We start from the raw sequence: 15173 nt of genomic DNA, 5'->3' as shown, positions 1-15173 counted from the left end.
GTTCACGTCCCTCTTGGGTGGGTCCTCTGGAGCGCAGGACACGGTGCTCTGCACACGAGGCCGTGTGTCCCTTGCACAGCCTGTCCAAGCTGCCGTTTCCGTCTCGGTGCGGTGTACGTCTTGTTTATAGCACAGAAGTGGAACTTTGTCTTGTGTGTATTCTCATAACATAACTGAGGACATTATTTTTCGGAGGACTGAAGCTGGAACTGTCTGTTTTGGGTGGTGTGTTCTGGCTGGATGTGGGGAGTGGGCTCTGCACCCGAGCCCGAGCCTCAGTGGGCGGCCGCCACGGGAGGGCTCCAGGCCGGGTCCAAGCGTGTTTCCTTGGCTTTCCCAGCGCTGTTCCTCAGAGACACACAATCTTGCCTGTGCTTGCAGTGGGGTCAGCGTGTCTTCGAGGAAATACTTTCTTCAGTCCCCACTCAGCGGCTCTTTGTCGCGCGCCCCCTGTGGGTCAGGCCCCTGCCTCTCCTCTGCAGGTCTGGCGGTGGCGCGGGAGGTAGGATGCGTCTGCGTCATGCCCCAGGGGCTTCCCATGTGTACCTGCCCTGTGTCTCGGGTCAGCACAGCGCACGGCGTCCACACCTGACAGATGGTCTTGGTTAAAGGGAAAGTTCTGTCTTTTCTCTCCTTTGTAGGCAACTGGGGCCCTCATCTCGTGGTCGTGAGAGGCTGTAACATTCTCAAGTGGGAGCTTGAGCTGAAGCGGTGGTGCCCTGGGCTCAAAACCCTGCTGTATGTTGGCAGCCATAGAGAACTGAAAGCCAAGAGACAGGTATTTGTTTAAACATGAAATAAAACCGGACAGAAATGATCCCTGTTTGTATAGAAGACAGATTTGAGGATGTGGAGACGGATGTGTGTACTTGTCTGAATCCCTGGTTTGTGAGACCTTCGGGTTGTTATAGGTTTGGAGCCCCTGGAAAGCACAGCCTGACCCCGGCAAGGAGAGCCCCGCGCCCACAGCCCCTCCCATGCCTGGCTGTGGCCGCTTTCCTTCCAGAACCATCCCTTCCGCCCGCAGGCCAGTGAGCACCACAAGCCCGAATGGGAACTTGTAGTGTACTCTGAGTTCTGAGCTGTGAACTTGTGAGGTGACCCCCGGGGACATACTCCGTAGGGCTACAGGTGATGCGCTGGCCAGGGTTTCTGCCCTGTTCCATCTAGCGCCTGGTTCTGAGTGAAAGTGTACTGGAGGCCACAGTTTTTTCCCGAAGATGAAAGTTTGCTTCATCATTAGACTTTTGTGTTGAGTAGCATTTAGTGGAAAAGGGAGTACGTTGAGATGTGTCTTCTGTTTCCCCATTTCTTGTTATTTCTGTGGGTCTCAAAAGCGTACAGACAGTCCGCTGTGGCACCGACGTTGCTGCTTCCTGCGTACTCGGGCTGCACCTGCGGAAGCTGCTTGCCCTCATGACACTCTCTGGTGATGTCCCGAAACGGTGGTTAATGCCCGCAGTGGCTTCTCGGTTAGTCCGAGCACCGTAAACCCCTGTAGGAGCAGTCCCGGAGACGAGCTCCGCCATGCTGTGCGCGGCGGGCGGCGGCGGGCTGAGCCCCCGCTGGGGTGTGGGGAGACACCGCAGGTGAGGCCTGTTCTGTGTGCTGCAGGAGTGGATGGAGCCCAACAGCTTCAATGTGTGTATCGCGCCCTACAAGCACTTCTTCAGGGGCTATGCAGCCTTCACGCGTGTGCGTTGGCGCTGCCTGGTCATCGACGAGATGCAGCGTGTCCGCGGCATGACCGAGAGGCACTGGGAGGCCGTGTTCACCCTGAGGAGGTCTGACCCGTGTGGCCTGCTCAGGGTCCTGGGGGTGGTGGATGGAGGGGTGTGTGTGGTCATGGGCACACCGAGCTGCTGCTTGGCTGCCCGGTTCCCTTCCCTTGGGTCAGTGCACGGGGGCTGTGGGTCCCTCTCCCGAAGGCTCTGTGAGCCCGTTGTCCCTGTCCGTGAACCTCTGTGGAGGAAGCATACCTGCGGCCGGCTCCCAGGGGTGCAACGTCTGTGGTCGCTCTCGTTCTCCCCCAGCCAGCAGCGCCTGCTGCTGATCGACGCACCCCTGCACAACACCTTCCTGGAGCTCTGGACCATGGTGCACTTCCTCATCCCCGGCATCTCCAGGCCCTACCTGCACCTGCCCCTGAAGGCCCCGAACGACGAGAATCAGGACTACTACCACAAAGTGGTCATACGGCTGCACCGGGTACGTGTGTGGGGTACGTGTGCGGTGGCCGCGGCGCCGAGCCCTGTACCGGGTGTGGTGACGGGGGCTTGGCACAGGGGCGACGCACACTCGTCTCCTTCGCAGGTGACGCAGCCCTTCATCTTGAGGAGAACTAAGAGAGACGTGGAGAAGCAGCTGACGAAGAAGTACGAGCACGTGCTGAAGTGTCGCCTGTCGAGCCGGCAGAAGGCCTTGTATGAGGACGTGATCCTGCAGCCTGGGTGAGCTGGCGTCGCGCCTGCGGGTCCCGCCCAGCAGGAGGGTGCTGGGCTGCTGTCCTCGGCGTCCAGAACCCGCACTCGCCCTGGCTCCCTGTGTGCCCACCCGCCTTCCCGGGGCTGTGCCCCTGCGCAGCTGAGCCGGCACTGGCCTGGCTCCCGCCCGATGCCCTGAGTTCACAGGCGAGGCTCACGGTGTTTCAGTCCAGGCTCACGCCGGCCACACATCCTGCCCGAGCGCCTTGGTCTCTTACAGCCTGAGGGGCCGCCTGCCTTACCCCGGGGGAGCTTCCCTGAGGCTGCACGTGCTGGGCTTGCTGGGGCTCCCTTGGGCCCTCCACCAGCCTGCTGGGCCCCCTGGGCACTGTTCCCTTGTGAGACGAGGGCTGGCACTGTGCCATTGTGGGCCTCGTGTCATCCCACTCACGCCGTCAGAACTGTGTCTATGCGTGATTAGTTTTCAGGAGGAGGTTTTGCCATTAACATTTGTGTTTTCGGGTTAGGTTTGGAAAATTTTAGAACACAACCTCAGTGTGCGCTTGTACTCCCTGGTCTGGGTCTTAGTCCCTGACGGACGGCACCATTGACGCCGTGCTGGTCAGGTGCTTCAGTGGCCAATCGCAAACTCGACGTCCTCCTCCCCTAGCAGCGCCCTCGTGGGCTCCGGGCTAGCGTGCGGTGCGAGCAGGCGGCAGCACCGGCAGGGCCGGGGCAGGGCGGGCTGTCAGGCAGCCCTTCCTCCAGGTGCGGACTTCAGGTCGTGAAGGGCAGAGTCCGTGGAGGGTGCTGCTGCTCCTGGGCCAGGAGGCCTGTGCTCGTCTGCCGGGCTCCCCTCGCCGTCCTCCTGCAGGCGCGCACTGTGCTGTCGGGAACTCCGGGCTTTGTTTCGGGGCTGGGCCACCGGTGCGCTGAGCTTGCCCTGGGAGTGGGAGGGTGCCGGCGTCCGTCCTGCCGGGGGAGGAGGGATGCTGGTGATTGCACATCTGGGCCGTTGTCGGATTTCGTGACTGTCCCGCTTCACGTCTGTGGGCCTCTTCTCCCCTGAACCTGTCAGGTGAAACAGGAAGTGTCGAGCACGCCTGTGGCTGAGCGCACCTCAGCTCTCTTAATGGCGCTCAATGCGTGTTTATTGACGGTCTCGGGTCCCCGAGGGGCCTCCGAGCTTCAACTTGGCCACTGTGCAGAGCGCTGCAGACCCGCTCTCACGAGGGTGTCCCCGGAGCACTTGCTCTCTAGGCTGTCTGTCCTCAAGCGCAGTAGCCCGTTACCTTGCTGCTCATTTGGAAGCCTGGCCATTCTCTCTGCCACCGCCTGTCCCTCTACCCCACTGCCTCTGCTCCTGGGTCTCTGTGGACCAGCCTTCCCTCAGTCCTGCCCATATGGCTCCTTCCTTAACCTGGAGACACTGTGCCCTCCTCACCTGGAAACCCTGGAGGTCTCCACTTGGACTCTTTCCTGCCGTGTGTTTCCTGTGTGGTCTGGCCTGCGTGGGGTTAGCCTCAGTGTCTGCTGTTTTTGTGGCCACAGAGCTGGGGCTGGTGTCCCACCTGAGGGGCCTCTCCACCCCCCAGACCGGGTGCCCTCACTCTCCTGCCCACCTCTGCCTCACAGTGCTCCTCACCGTGGGGCAGAAATCCGTCCCTGTCCCCACTGGGTGTCATCTTCCGCTGGGCAAGGAGGCTTGGAGAGCTGTGTGCCAGTCTGACCCTCAGTCCTGGCAGTCTGGCCTCCCAGCCTGCTTCGGGGGCACAGAAAGTGAGGCCGAGAGTCAGAACCCCTGGAGGGCGAGTGGGAGCGGATGTGAGGGATGGAACCAATCACTCTGCGGAGCCGCGGGCTGTGGCGGGAGCAATCTGGAGTCTGTGGCACGGCCACGTGGCATGGCAGTGGCCGTGCCCATGATGGTGTGTCTTCCCTCGAGCAGGACCCAGGAGGCGCTGAAGAGCGGCCACTTCGTGGACGTGCTGAGCATCCTGCTGCGGCTGCAGAGGATTTGCAACCACCCCGGGCTGGTGGAGCCCCGGCTCCCGGAGTCGTCGTACACGGCGGGGCCACTGCAGTACCGCTCGGCCTCCCTTGTCCTCAAGGCGCTCGACGGGGACTCCTGGAAGGTATGTGCCCGCCTGGTGTCGCACAGACGCGCCGTGGCTCCCGCGGCTTCGGAGGCTGCTGTCTGTGCCCACCCTGCCGTTGGGTCTCCCTGGGCGCCGGGCAGCCATCCGCGGGTGCTGGGGGTGCGTACGCTGTTGGCCCGAGGGGGTGGGTCCTGGCCCAAGGATTGCAGGGGAGGGGTCCCTAGCATTACGGGTGCCGCCGGAGCATGGGAGACGGCCCCGGCGTGTGGGGTGCTGGTCGGCCCCCGCGTGAGGCCTGTGGAGGACACGTGCGGGGGTCTCCGCGAGCACCGTCATGGGCCGCTCTCGTGTGTGCGATGAGGTCCTGTTCCTGAGTTGTGTGTGTTGTGGGGCCCTGCTGTGTGCTCCTTGCGCCCCCCCAACCCTCGCCCCGGCTGAGGGGCTTTGGGCCAAGTGCCCTTCGGACACAAATAATCGTGCACTTCCCCCGCTGTGTGTGTGTCGACTCCATGAGAAGAGCCTGGTGTGTACCTGGCTTCTGTGAGCTAGTTGTGTGTGATGTTGTGGTGTTTTCATCATTTGCTCAACAAGCCTTGAGACATGCTGGGTGACTGGTAGTTTTTGTTTTAAGATTTTATTTATTTGACAGCGAGAGAGGAACCTATCATAAGCAGGGGAATGGGAGAGGGAGAAGCAGGCTTCCCGCCAAGCAGGGAGCCCATGTGGGGCTCAATCCCAGGACCCTGCGATCATGATCTGAGCCGAAGGCAGACCCTTGACAACTGAGCCACAGGCACCTCTGTCTGGTAGTGTTTTAGCGAGTGAGATGGCAGTAAGACAGCTGCCTGCATCCGTCACCACTGATTCCGGACTATTTCGTTCTTGCCGAGAGCGAGCCCACAGACACCAGCCGTCCCTCCCGTTCCCTCCCTTCCCCAGGCAGCCCATGCCTGACCTGCCTCGTGAGTCCACCTGTTCTGGGCTTTGCACACAGATGGGATCCCTCACCCGTGGTCCTCGTGTCTGGCTTAATTCCCGGAGCGTAGTGTTTTCAGAGTTGATCTGGGCTGTGGCGTGTGGCCCAGTCTCCTTCCTTCGTACGGCGGAGTCGTGTTCCCCAGCATGAGGGACCGTGTTGATCTGGTCGTCAGTTAACGACTTGGGTTGCTTCCATACTTCGGCCGCTGCGAGCCGTGTTCGCGCGCACACTGACAGAGCAGCTCCGTGTGGACGTAGGTTTCAGGTTTTCACACACGTGTCTAGGTGTGGAATTGCAGGGTCACGTGCCGACTCCATGCTTAACCGTTTGAGGAACGGCCGGCGGATTTCACATCCCTTATGTGTGCAAGAGTGTGGGACGGCTCACCAGTAGCTGCTGTTGTTCCCTTCGACGCTCGACGTCGTGGTGGGAGAGCGGCTGCGCTTTCTCATTAGAGAAGTACACGGGTGCTGGGCACGTGGGGTGTCTGCCCCAGCTGGGGACCCAGGCAGCACTTCCGCCCGTGGAACGCGTGTACCCAGGGCTCTGGACTGAGTGACGTGTCACCTGCCTCCTTCTGCTTCCCCAGTACACGTGGGTCTCTCCCCCAAAGTGCCCCTTGTCCATGCACCCTGGCACTCATGCTGTCCGGACCCCCTCCCTGTCTGCCGAGACCATCCTCTCTCCAAGCATTGCCTTTTCCATTCGTGCTGCTACGTGGGGTGCTCTTAACGATGAGGACGCTGAGGCACGCTGAGGTCCAGCAGCCTGCCTGAGCCCTGGGCTTCAGGCCGCGTCCTGGGCAGTGAGGCTGTGTGGGGCCTGGCCGTCCAGTTAGGTGCTTGGGTTCCCAGTCATTTTCCTCCGGTCTCCCAGAGCAACACTTTGCTTTTTTTCTTCTTAGGAAACGGATCTCTCTATATTTGATCTTATTGGCTTAGAGAACAAAATGACTCGCCACGAAGCAGAATTGCTGTGTAAGAAGAAGGTGACGCGGAAGCTCATGGACGAGCTGTACACCGCGCCGTCCCCGTCGGGCAGGCCGGCGGCCCTAAGACTGAAGCCCAGCAGGTTCGTGGCATGGAGTGGTGGCTCCTGCTCACCAAAATCCCCGGCTGGGTCCTGCCTGGCCTCGCATCAGCCATTGGGGCATGATGTCCCCCTCCCTGGAAGGACCCAGACCATAGCCCCTCAGGGAGGCCTGGGATGTGTGGCGGGAGTTCACACGAGGACCCGGCTGTGGTTGTGGCCAGGGGGAGAAATGGCCGACCCTCTCACTGGGTCTCCTGCTTCTGGAGTCTGTGCTGGTGTCCTCAGTGTCTGTGGGGCAGCTCACTGCATGTGGCCTGTGTGGGCAGTCTGCAGCGCTGGGAGGGACGGTGTGGCCCCTCGCCCTCCTAAGGACAGCCTGGTGGTGGCGGTGGGGCAGCCCTGGGCAGCGGGAGGGGTCTGTGAGGGGAGGAGGTCAGGCTGCTGTGCCTGCTGCGTGCCCCGGTGGCTGCTGTGGCGGGGAGAGGGTGCATGGTGGGTGGTGGGCAGAGCGCCCCCCCGCCCCCACTACAGGGACTTCTGAAGGACTTCACCGACTTCGACTGTGCCACGGGGCTGGGAGGGGCAGAGCACACTCAGTGAGTGGAAGGAAATGACTTAATAAGACAGGTTAATCCAGCAAGTTGGAGTATACAGAATCTCAGGGTTGGGTTGAAAAGGAGAAAGAAATGAGAAAACAAAAGTTTAGAGAGAAAGGTGCCTGCTCCCGTTGCCTTTTCTACCTGTGGCCTCCCCAGGGCCTTGGGAGCCCGCTGTCCTCTGCCTGGCGCTCGCCGGAGCCCACAGGCCTCTGTCAGACCTGCACGCGGGCCAGCAGAGCTGCGGTGCTTTGGGGGTGCCTGGCTTGGGTCCTTGGTTTTCTCTTTGCCGTCCCTAGCTGCTGCCCTGCGTAGGGGAGTTGAAAATCTAGAATTCCTGCCATTATGGTTTTCCAGGTAAAAGGGTGATGAAAGAGCGTGTTGTGGTGTGGCAGTACTGGGAACGGTGGCCACTGTCGCTTCCGGGGCTCCAGTACCGCTTCCGGTCAGCGTGCCTGGTGCCGTCACGTTGCTTGATTGACGGTTGTGGCTCCCCACCCACTCCACTTGCACTCGACACGGTGGTGCTGTGGCCTCAGAGCGTCCCATGCGCACATTCAGCCCAGGTTCCCCAGGCTCGGGGTAGGCGTGTGTGTCCCAAGGGTGCGCAGCCCCTCCCCAGACCCATGCTGAGCTTCTCAGTGGCGCATTTAGAACCCCGACCCCTCTTGGAGCAGCACCGGGAATAGGGACCTTCCCGGTCCCTGGGTGGCCCGAGCCCCGTGTCTCAGTGGTGCTCACGCCTTCTTGCCAGGTTGTTTCAGCCAGTGCAGTACGGCCAGAAGCCCGAGGGTCGCACCGTGGCTTTCCCCAGCACACACCCGCCCCGGACGGCGGCCTCTGCTGCAGCCACGGCCACTCCTCAGGGCCATGTGAGAGGACGGCCACCGGTTGCCACGTTCTCTGCCAATCCAGATGCAAAAGGTATGCCTCCCGTGCTGGTGTGCCCTCAGGGTTGCCGTGGGTCTTCATGGCCGGAGTTCCTGGTACTGCCCCCGCCCCTCTGGATGGGCAGCCGTTGCTCTGGTCGGAAGCGGGCCGCCTGCTCTGGCTCTGCTGAACACACCTCACGCAGCTCGCCCTTTTGGTGTCTTGAAAGTGGAGTTTGTCCTTGAACCAGACACCGCGGTCTTGGTCGAGTCGCTATTGGCGTGCTGCTGAAGATCTGCCTCGGCGGGGGCTCTTGGACCAGGGACGTGCGGGTCACACTGTGGACGTGAGCTCGGGAAGGCTCGCTCCCGTTGAGGCCGCCGCTGGCCCGGAGCCCGGCTGTCGCTGTCAAGGAGGGTAGGGCTGACTGGCTGCAGGTCACAGGCCGGAGTTCCAGCCTCCATCGCCTGGTCCTCCGTGTCCGGCCCGCGTGCACATGTGACGCGGCCCCATCGGAGCCCGGCTGGCGGCCCGCGGTCCGTGCCCTGCGGGAGCACGCACTCGGCCACGACGCAGCGGGCGGACGGCTCTGTTTCACCCGGATGCCGCGCCCCCCGCCCTGTTTTCTAGAGATGGTTTCTCATCCGAGAGACTTTACTGAAATGTTTGTTTTGTTTCTTTGAGTTCGGGTTTAAATACTGCATTTGGTGAAGAACCTCTAACAGCTTTGCACAAACAAACCTTATTGATTGCAGTGGCGGCAGCCCCGTTTCAGAGCTCCCAGGCCTCCGCCGGCGCGCCCGCTCCGAGACAGCCGCCCGCCTCGACCTCCGGCGCAGCACCCGCCCCGGCCCATCCTGCGAAACCGCGGGCCCCGCCCCCGCCCCCGCCCCCGGGCCCCCCGCACCCAGCGGGGCCGAGCGCGCTGCCTCAGGGGCTGGTGCTCACCTCGCAGGCTCAGGCGCGCCTGCCCAGTAAGTGGCCTCGCCCCTCCCGGTTCTGCCACGTCTTTGCCACGGGAAGTTGTGTTCCGATCAGCGTGTGTGAAGAGCCTTGCTGTCCACTCCCTTTGTCTCCCTAACCCCACGCCTGGGTGCTGCCTTTCGCCACGCTGTCGTTTCTGGCCCTAAGTGTGCAGAGGGATGCCCTCTGCAGAGCCAGCGTCCAGGGCCCTGTCCTCCTCTGTCCTTTCTCCTGATCCCCGGACGTCAGCTCTGCTTTCTTCCCGCGCATGCTCTGCTGGTGTACTGACAGTCTCACTTCTCCTTAGCGTCAGCTGGAGGCTTGCCCCGTGGGCAGCGGGGCCCAGCCCAGGGAGCAGGTGGCACTCAGGCGAGAGCAGGGGACGCCTTTGCCAGCGAGGGATCGGGAGCTGGTTGTTAAAAACCATGACTGATTTTGACTCTCTTGCTTACCATCGTGTTTAAGCCTGGAGTGACTTCCTGCTCAGCTGAGGCTCTCATAATAACTTGGTGATGAAAACATCACAGTGTTACTCCGTGTTCTTAGGTCTCTTTACTGTGACCAGTGTCATTAGCGCATTCCCACATCTCTCATGGGCCCCTGCTGACTGTGCCGTAGGAAGTGTCCTGACGGAGATGGTCGTAGCACCACTGTTTCTCAGATGCCCCCTCGAGCACTTCGTATCTCGGTGTGACCAGTGTGTGGAGGTCTCCCCTGGGAAGCTGGGGGGTGGGTGTCACGAGACCCCGAGTTCAGGCTAGTCCCTCATAATGAGGCCTCACTTCCGCTGTCATTGAGTGGAGAGTTACAGTCCTGGCTAGCTGCCTGGGGGAGGGCACGGGTGACATTTCTGTTTGCCAGGGACAGGTGTTGCGGGGACCCTGCCACGGGAGCTGAGCCTTCACTCCGTGTGGGTGGGGCAGGGCCAGGGCTGTCCTGTCCACACACACTTCTCTGCGCCTCCTCCTGTTGTTCCCTCCTGTTCACAGCTTCTGTGGGCAGGACCTCTGGGCATTTTCCTGGTCTTCCGCTAACTGTTCTCTGTATGGTATCACTGATCATTCCGCCATGGATTTCCTTGGGGGGAGTGTTCAGGTTTCATGATCAACCACTGGGGGCCAAAACCCTGTACCCTTGGCATTTGCTCAGAGCCTGCAGGGTGTATGTTTCTGAGTCGGGTGCACAGGACTCCATCTGAGTCATGTTTTCACAAACCATGTGTTAGGTGATGTCGAGTCTGGCATTTTTTCAGTCAGCGTTCTAGATCGAATCCCCCAGTGTAGTCCAAGTTAGTGGGAACCTTTGTATTTTATAGCTACGTTTGTGTGGCGGATCTGTGCTAGTGACCCCCTCTTTTACACTTGTTAGGGGTATAATCTCTCCTATACGTCTGTGCACTGAATTGGACACGTACTCTTCACATTCTGAAAGGTCTCTGAAGAGGTTGATATTAGAGTTCCAAAACATATGAGAAATAGATTTCTGCTATATTTGATGTTTGCTGCTTTTTCATTGGTTGGAGAGAAAAGTAAAATGTTCATTGGTAGTTTGGTTAATTATATTAAGATTTGATATCTAAAATCTTCAGCAGTTATGAGTAAATAAATCAACTGTTAAGATCCAATGTTAATTTTAATTTTCTCTTTTCTGTTAGAGTCATTTTCTGAAAGCGTTAGGAAGCGATGCCTAAGAAACGTTTTTGTGACTTCTCAGTTTGCCACAGACGCTCATGCTGGACGACAGATGGTCGTCAGCAGAACAGTTGCAGGCTTCTCCCAGACGTTTTAATCCCGTCTTCCTCTGCGTTTCCGCAGGTGGGGAGGTGGTCAAAATAGCCCAGCTGGCTTCCCTGGCGGGGCCGCAGAGCCGGGTCGCCCAGCCAGAGACCCCGGTGACGCTGCAGTTTCAGGGGAACAAGTTCACCTTGTCGCACAGCCAGCTGCGGCAGCTCACCGCTGGCCAGCCACTGCAGCTTCAAGGTAAGGGCCGGCTGCTGCGGCCCCACTGTCGTCCCCACTCCTCTCCTGCTGCTGGACTTGGGCATGTTGGGCGGCCCCAGGAGCGTGGGTGCCTCGCCCGGAGACGGCCTTGGGGGGGTGTTGAGAACGCTGGCCTGCTGGCCTGTGGCGGATGCGTGCCGTGTAGCTGATACTGTTTCTCGATGAAATATGCTCTTTGGAAATGTTGCCCATTTTGAAATTTTTTTGCTTTTATTCTCTTTTGAGTAAGTTCTACACTCAGTGTGGGGCTTGAACTCACGACCTCGAGATCAGGAGTCACCTGCACCCCGACTGAGCTGGCCAGGTGCCCCAAATGTTCCCTGTTTTAAAAATCGAAATAGAAATATTTGCTGCTCTTTTAACTTTAGTGTGAAATAAAGTGTCCTGAAAACACCTCAGGACAGGCAAGTTACGTAGAAGTTACGTTCTTTCATGTACGGATTTTACAGCGTTGACTCCGAGGCCAAAGCCTCTTAGACCTTTGTCTGAGCATGACGTACTCCTATGGTAACTGCTTTGTGCAGAGGACGAGTGGTCCGAGAGGCATGCTGGGATTAGCCCTAAGGGACCGGTGGCAGTGGCTCAGTGCTTGAGTCCCCCTTGGCTGTGGTCCTAGGTCACACGTGGTGCCTGCCACAGCCTCCCTGGGACGAGGTATGTGCAGCATCTGTGAGCCAGGGCTGGGACACTCTGTACGGGCGCTGGGCGGTCACACACAGCTTAGTGGAGCGGAGGCCCCAGGACACCTATAGCAAAGACAGCTGTTAATTTGGCTTAATTCCCCATTCCTTCAGTTTTCCGGCCGAAAGGGCAAGGCCATCTGTTAATACCTCTGGCGGGCCCCCCTTGGCGCAGAGCCCAGCGTGGGGACACTCCTGCAGAGTAAGCGATGTCAGGCTTCCTCACACGGAGGGCTGAATGTGGCGAGCACCTTGAACTGAGTGCAGAGAGAGCTGCAGCTTTTGGGTAGAGAGTGGACGTGTTTCTTCGTTGACTTTACAGGTCGGCCAGCCCCCATGTGTGGTCCAGAGCTGGGACCTTGGCTCTGGGAGTGGTGTGGGGCCTCTGGCAGGCACAACAGACCGGTCCTGGTGCCCACCACATTGCCCGAAGTCAGAAATGGCAAAGAATAGTTGAGCGTTTCTTTCTTTCTTTTTTTTTTTTAAAGATTTTATTTATTTATTTGACAGAGATCACAAGTAGGCAGAGGCAGGCAGAGAGAGAGGTGGGGCTCGATCCCAGGACCCTGAGATCATGATCTGAGCTGAAGGCAGCAGCTTAACCCACCGAGCCACCCAGGCGCCCCAGTTGAGCGTTTTTTTGACTTTAAGTAAAAGTGACTGTATTCTTAGTTTTTCATTCGCTGTAACTGAAATAGTCATTTTTTCCCAAATTACTGAACTCCGCACTGCCTTATTGGAGTAAATCTAAATTTGGATTTTCGGTCTGTTGCTTCGTTTGTCCTGCACGTCTGGAGGTGCGCGTGGCAGGTAGGAGGAGGTGCCTGCAGCCTGTGAGTGACACCTCTCGGGCCCGTGTGATTGCAGGCAGCGTTCTTCAGATCGTGTCCGCTCCGGGGCAGTCATACCTGCGGCCGCCAGGCCCCGTGGTGATGCAGACCATGTCTCAGGCGGGCGCCCTCAACGCCCTGGGAAGCAAGCCCCCGGCCGGTGGCCCAGGCCCAGCACCCGTGACTGCGCCAGGTAGAGTGCTCTGATGGGGTCACTACATGTGGCAGCTTCTTTCTGGGTGACTTTGCTTCGAAGGGGACGGGAGCTAGCTGCTGCTGATTGTCCCGCGTCTCAGAACCCGAACACCCTGCCGCAGCGGTCTCTGCTTTCTGCACACAGGCTGCCGTCAGCCTGGCTCGTCTTCTCCCTCCTTCCTCTCCGAGGTATCTTGAATATGACTAGTCTCTGCTCACCTAGATTTTTGTTTTCTTCTTGTTCTGACAAGACATTTAGAATCATGAGAATTTGGCTTGCTGAGGTCACAAATACATTTAGCGAGCATGCTGGAATTTCCCCTGGGACAGGTACCGGAGCAGGATCTGGGCCCTTCTGCATCTGGCCTGACCGTGGCCTGCTTCTCACCAGGGTCTTGCCTTCCCTGCCATGCCCAGCCGTGTGTGGTCTGCTGAGGAGGCTCAGTGGGTGGTCGGATGGGGCTCGTGGGTGGACACAGTGAGGGTCCCTTCCCGACCCGAAGCCCTTGTCCCTGATCAGCCCTGGTCTCTGTCTTGTCTGCGGTGAGACTGGGTGGGGCCCTGCCATGGGGTCCAGGGAGTAGCATTTCTGTGACCCAGCGGTGGACCATGTTCCCACCTGAGGCTGATTCTGTTTTCCAGGCCTCCTTCCACCCCACCAGAACCTGCTGCCAGCACCCATCCCCCAAGGCAGGAGACATTCCCTACCCTCCCTGTGGTCTCCTGAAGTAGCTGTCTTACCCCAGGCCCCTTTTAGTCCTTGGTGCCTCCTGTGTGGTCTCCGTCAGGATGTGCGGTGTGGCCTGGCAGATGGGGGTGGGCCCCTGGGATGCAGCGACCGCTCTGTCCTCCTTTGGAGGACAAGGACAGTGCTGACTCCCTGCTGGGGGCGGGCAGGCGGGTGATGTCCCAGGGGATGTGTGTGTGGCCACATGATGGCGGTGAGGATGACCATGGGCCTCAGGTGTGGGTGCTTCCTCTGAGCGCACTGACCTTTCACCAGAGGAGGGAGACACCCACTGCTCAGACGATGGCTGGCAAGCGGGTGCTTTGCGGGCAGTCCTGAGGGGTGTGGGCAGTGTGTCGCTAGAGCGAGCTGCCGGAGGAGGGTCTGCGGAGCCTGCAGACATGTGCGTTCAGCACTTCCCTCTTGCTCTGCAGTTGGTGTGCCGGGGCGAGTGGCGGTCAACCCCACGCCTGCCGGAGAACCCGGAATGGCCTCCAAACCGGCCTCTCCTGTCGGAGGGCCAACCCAGGTACGGCGCCTCCCTCACTGACCCTGCGTGAGGCCCCTGGGCTGCTCCTTCACCCTCCGAAGCTGTTTCTCAGAAGCTGCTTGTTGGGGGGACAGTTGTGGGTATTTAATGGAGTTGTCGGCATGTGGGCCTTGAAAGCACGTCATCACTCTGAATCCCAGAATTTGACTCTGAAAACTCATTTCATGACAAAGGAAGCTGGGCTTCGTGATTGCAGATATCCTCCACGTTTTTTGTTTTCGAGGCCGTCTTCCGGGTGTTAGAAATCTCACCTCGTCTGGAGAAAGATTTTTCAGTCAGAGACGCACACTGTGTTGTCCGCCTCCTTTCTGTCGCAGACCACCATAGAAGGGGACGCGGGTGTCTCAGGGCTGCCGTGCGCGTGGGACACTGTGGGGCTTGGCGAGACCAGGCCCCGGGCCTGTGTCCCTCAGTGACCGTTTTCTACACTGTTTCCCATGAAGGAGGAGAAGAGCAGACTTCTGAAGGAGCGACTGGACCAGATCTACTTTGTCAACGAGCGGCGCTGCTCGCGGGCCCCCGTCTATGGCCGAGATCTGCTGCGGATTTGTTCCGTGGTCGGCCAAGAACAGACGCCTTGGCCCGGTGCTTCTGACAGCAGCCAGCGGAAGGGGGCCCGGCCAGCGGGCGGGTACCTTCCACCCTCCCACGGTCAGAAGGACCTGATTTTGACGCTGACCCAGCGGCAAGCCTGCCTGCAGGATATCATCGACAGGTAGGGCGGCCTGCGTGGGAGCCCGCACCTCAGTCTCCTCCGTGGGCCCCCACGGGCCTCTGGCCCCACTTGTCCTGCCGGAAGCCTGTTCTGTCAGTTCCTCGCTGCGTGGTTCTCAGACGTCGATCGTGAATTATTTCCTGCATCTTCGGCTCTGGCACCAGCTTGTCTCTCTGGGAAGGCTGTGTATCCTCGGGTGGCTTCTTTTCCCCTGGGCCCTGGCCCTGTCCCTGGGGCCCCGCTTGGGTGCACATTGGCTGGCCTGGGCGCAGGGCCACAGCAGCCGTGTATGTTCCAGGTGCTGGAACAGACCGCTGTGTGCTTGATGAGTTTCTCTGTGTTTTTCTTAAAGTAATATTTTATTGGAAAACTACATGAAAAAGTTAACTTTGCGTGTTGAGGAATGTGTATTTAAGGGTTAAACTCAGAAAGGAGCTTTAGGAGAGAAAATGAAAACGCAGATGCTGTTGGGCCGGGGGCCAGCCCAGCCCCCCCACCCCACCTACCGAGCTGT

At 59.4% G+C, this 15173-nt stretch overlaps 1 protein-coding gene across 1 annotated transcript in view; it reads left to right on the top strand.

Annotated features, from left to right (window-relative positions):
- The window catches only part of EP400 (E1A binding protein p400), a 97074-nt gene that overhangs the window by 41597 nt on the left and 40304 nt on the right, over window positions 1-15173 (top strand). Inside the window, 12 exon segments of the mRNA XM_047696510.1 lie at window positions 642-778; window positions 1615-1784; window positions 2034-2208; window positions 2314-2450; window positions 4372-4558; window positions 6406-6572; window positions 7884-8053; window positions 8755-8973; window positions 10777-10941; window positions 12510-12665; window positions 13829-13923; window positions 14388-14659. Coding sequence (XP_047552466.1) covers window positions 642-778; window positions 1615-1784; window positions 2034-2208; window positions 2314-2450; window positions 4372-4558; window positions 6406-6572; window positions 7884-8053; window positions 8755-8973; window positions 10777-10941; window positions 12510-12665; window positions 13829-13923; window positions 14388-14659 — 2050 coding nt within the window.

Source organism: Lutra lutra, chromosome 12 (assembly GCF_902655055.1).
Source record: "Lutra lutra chromosome 12, mLutLut1.2, whole genome shotgun sequence".
In the NCBI taxonomy this organism is placed as follows: domain Eukaryota; kingdom Metazoa; phylum Chordata; class Mammalia; order Carnivora; family Mustelidae; genus Lutra; species Lutra lutra.
This window is presented reverse-complemented; position numbering and strand designations above follow the sequence as displayed.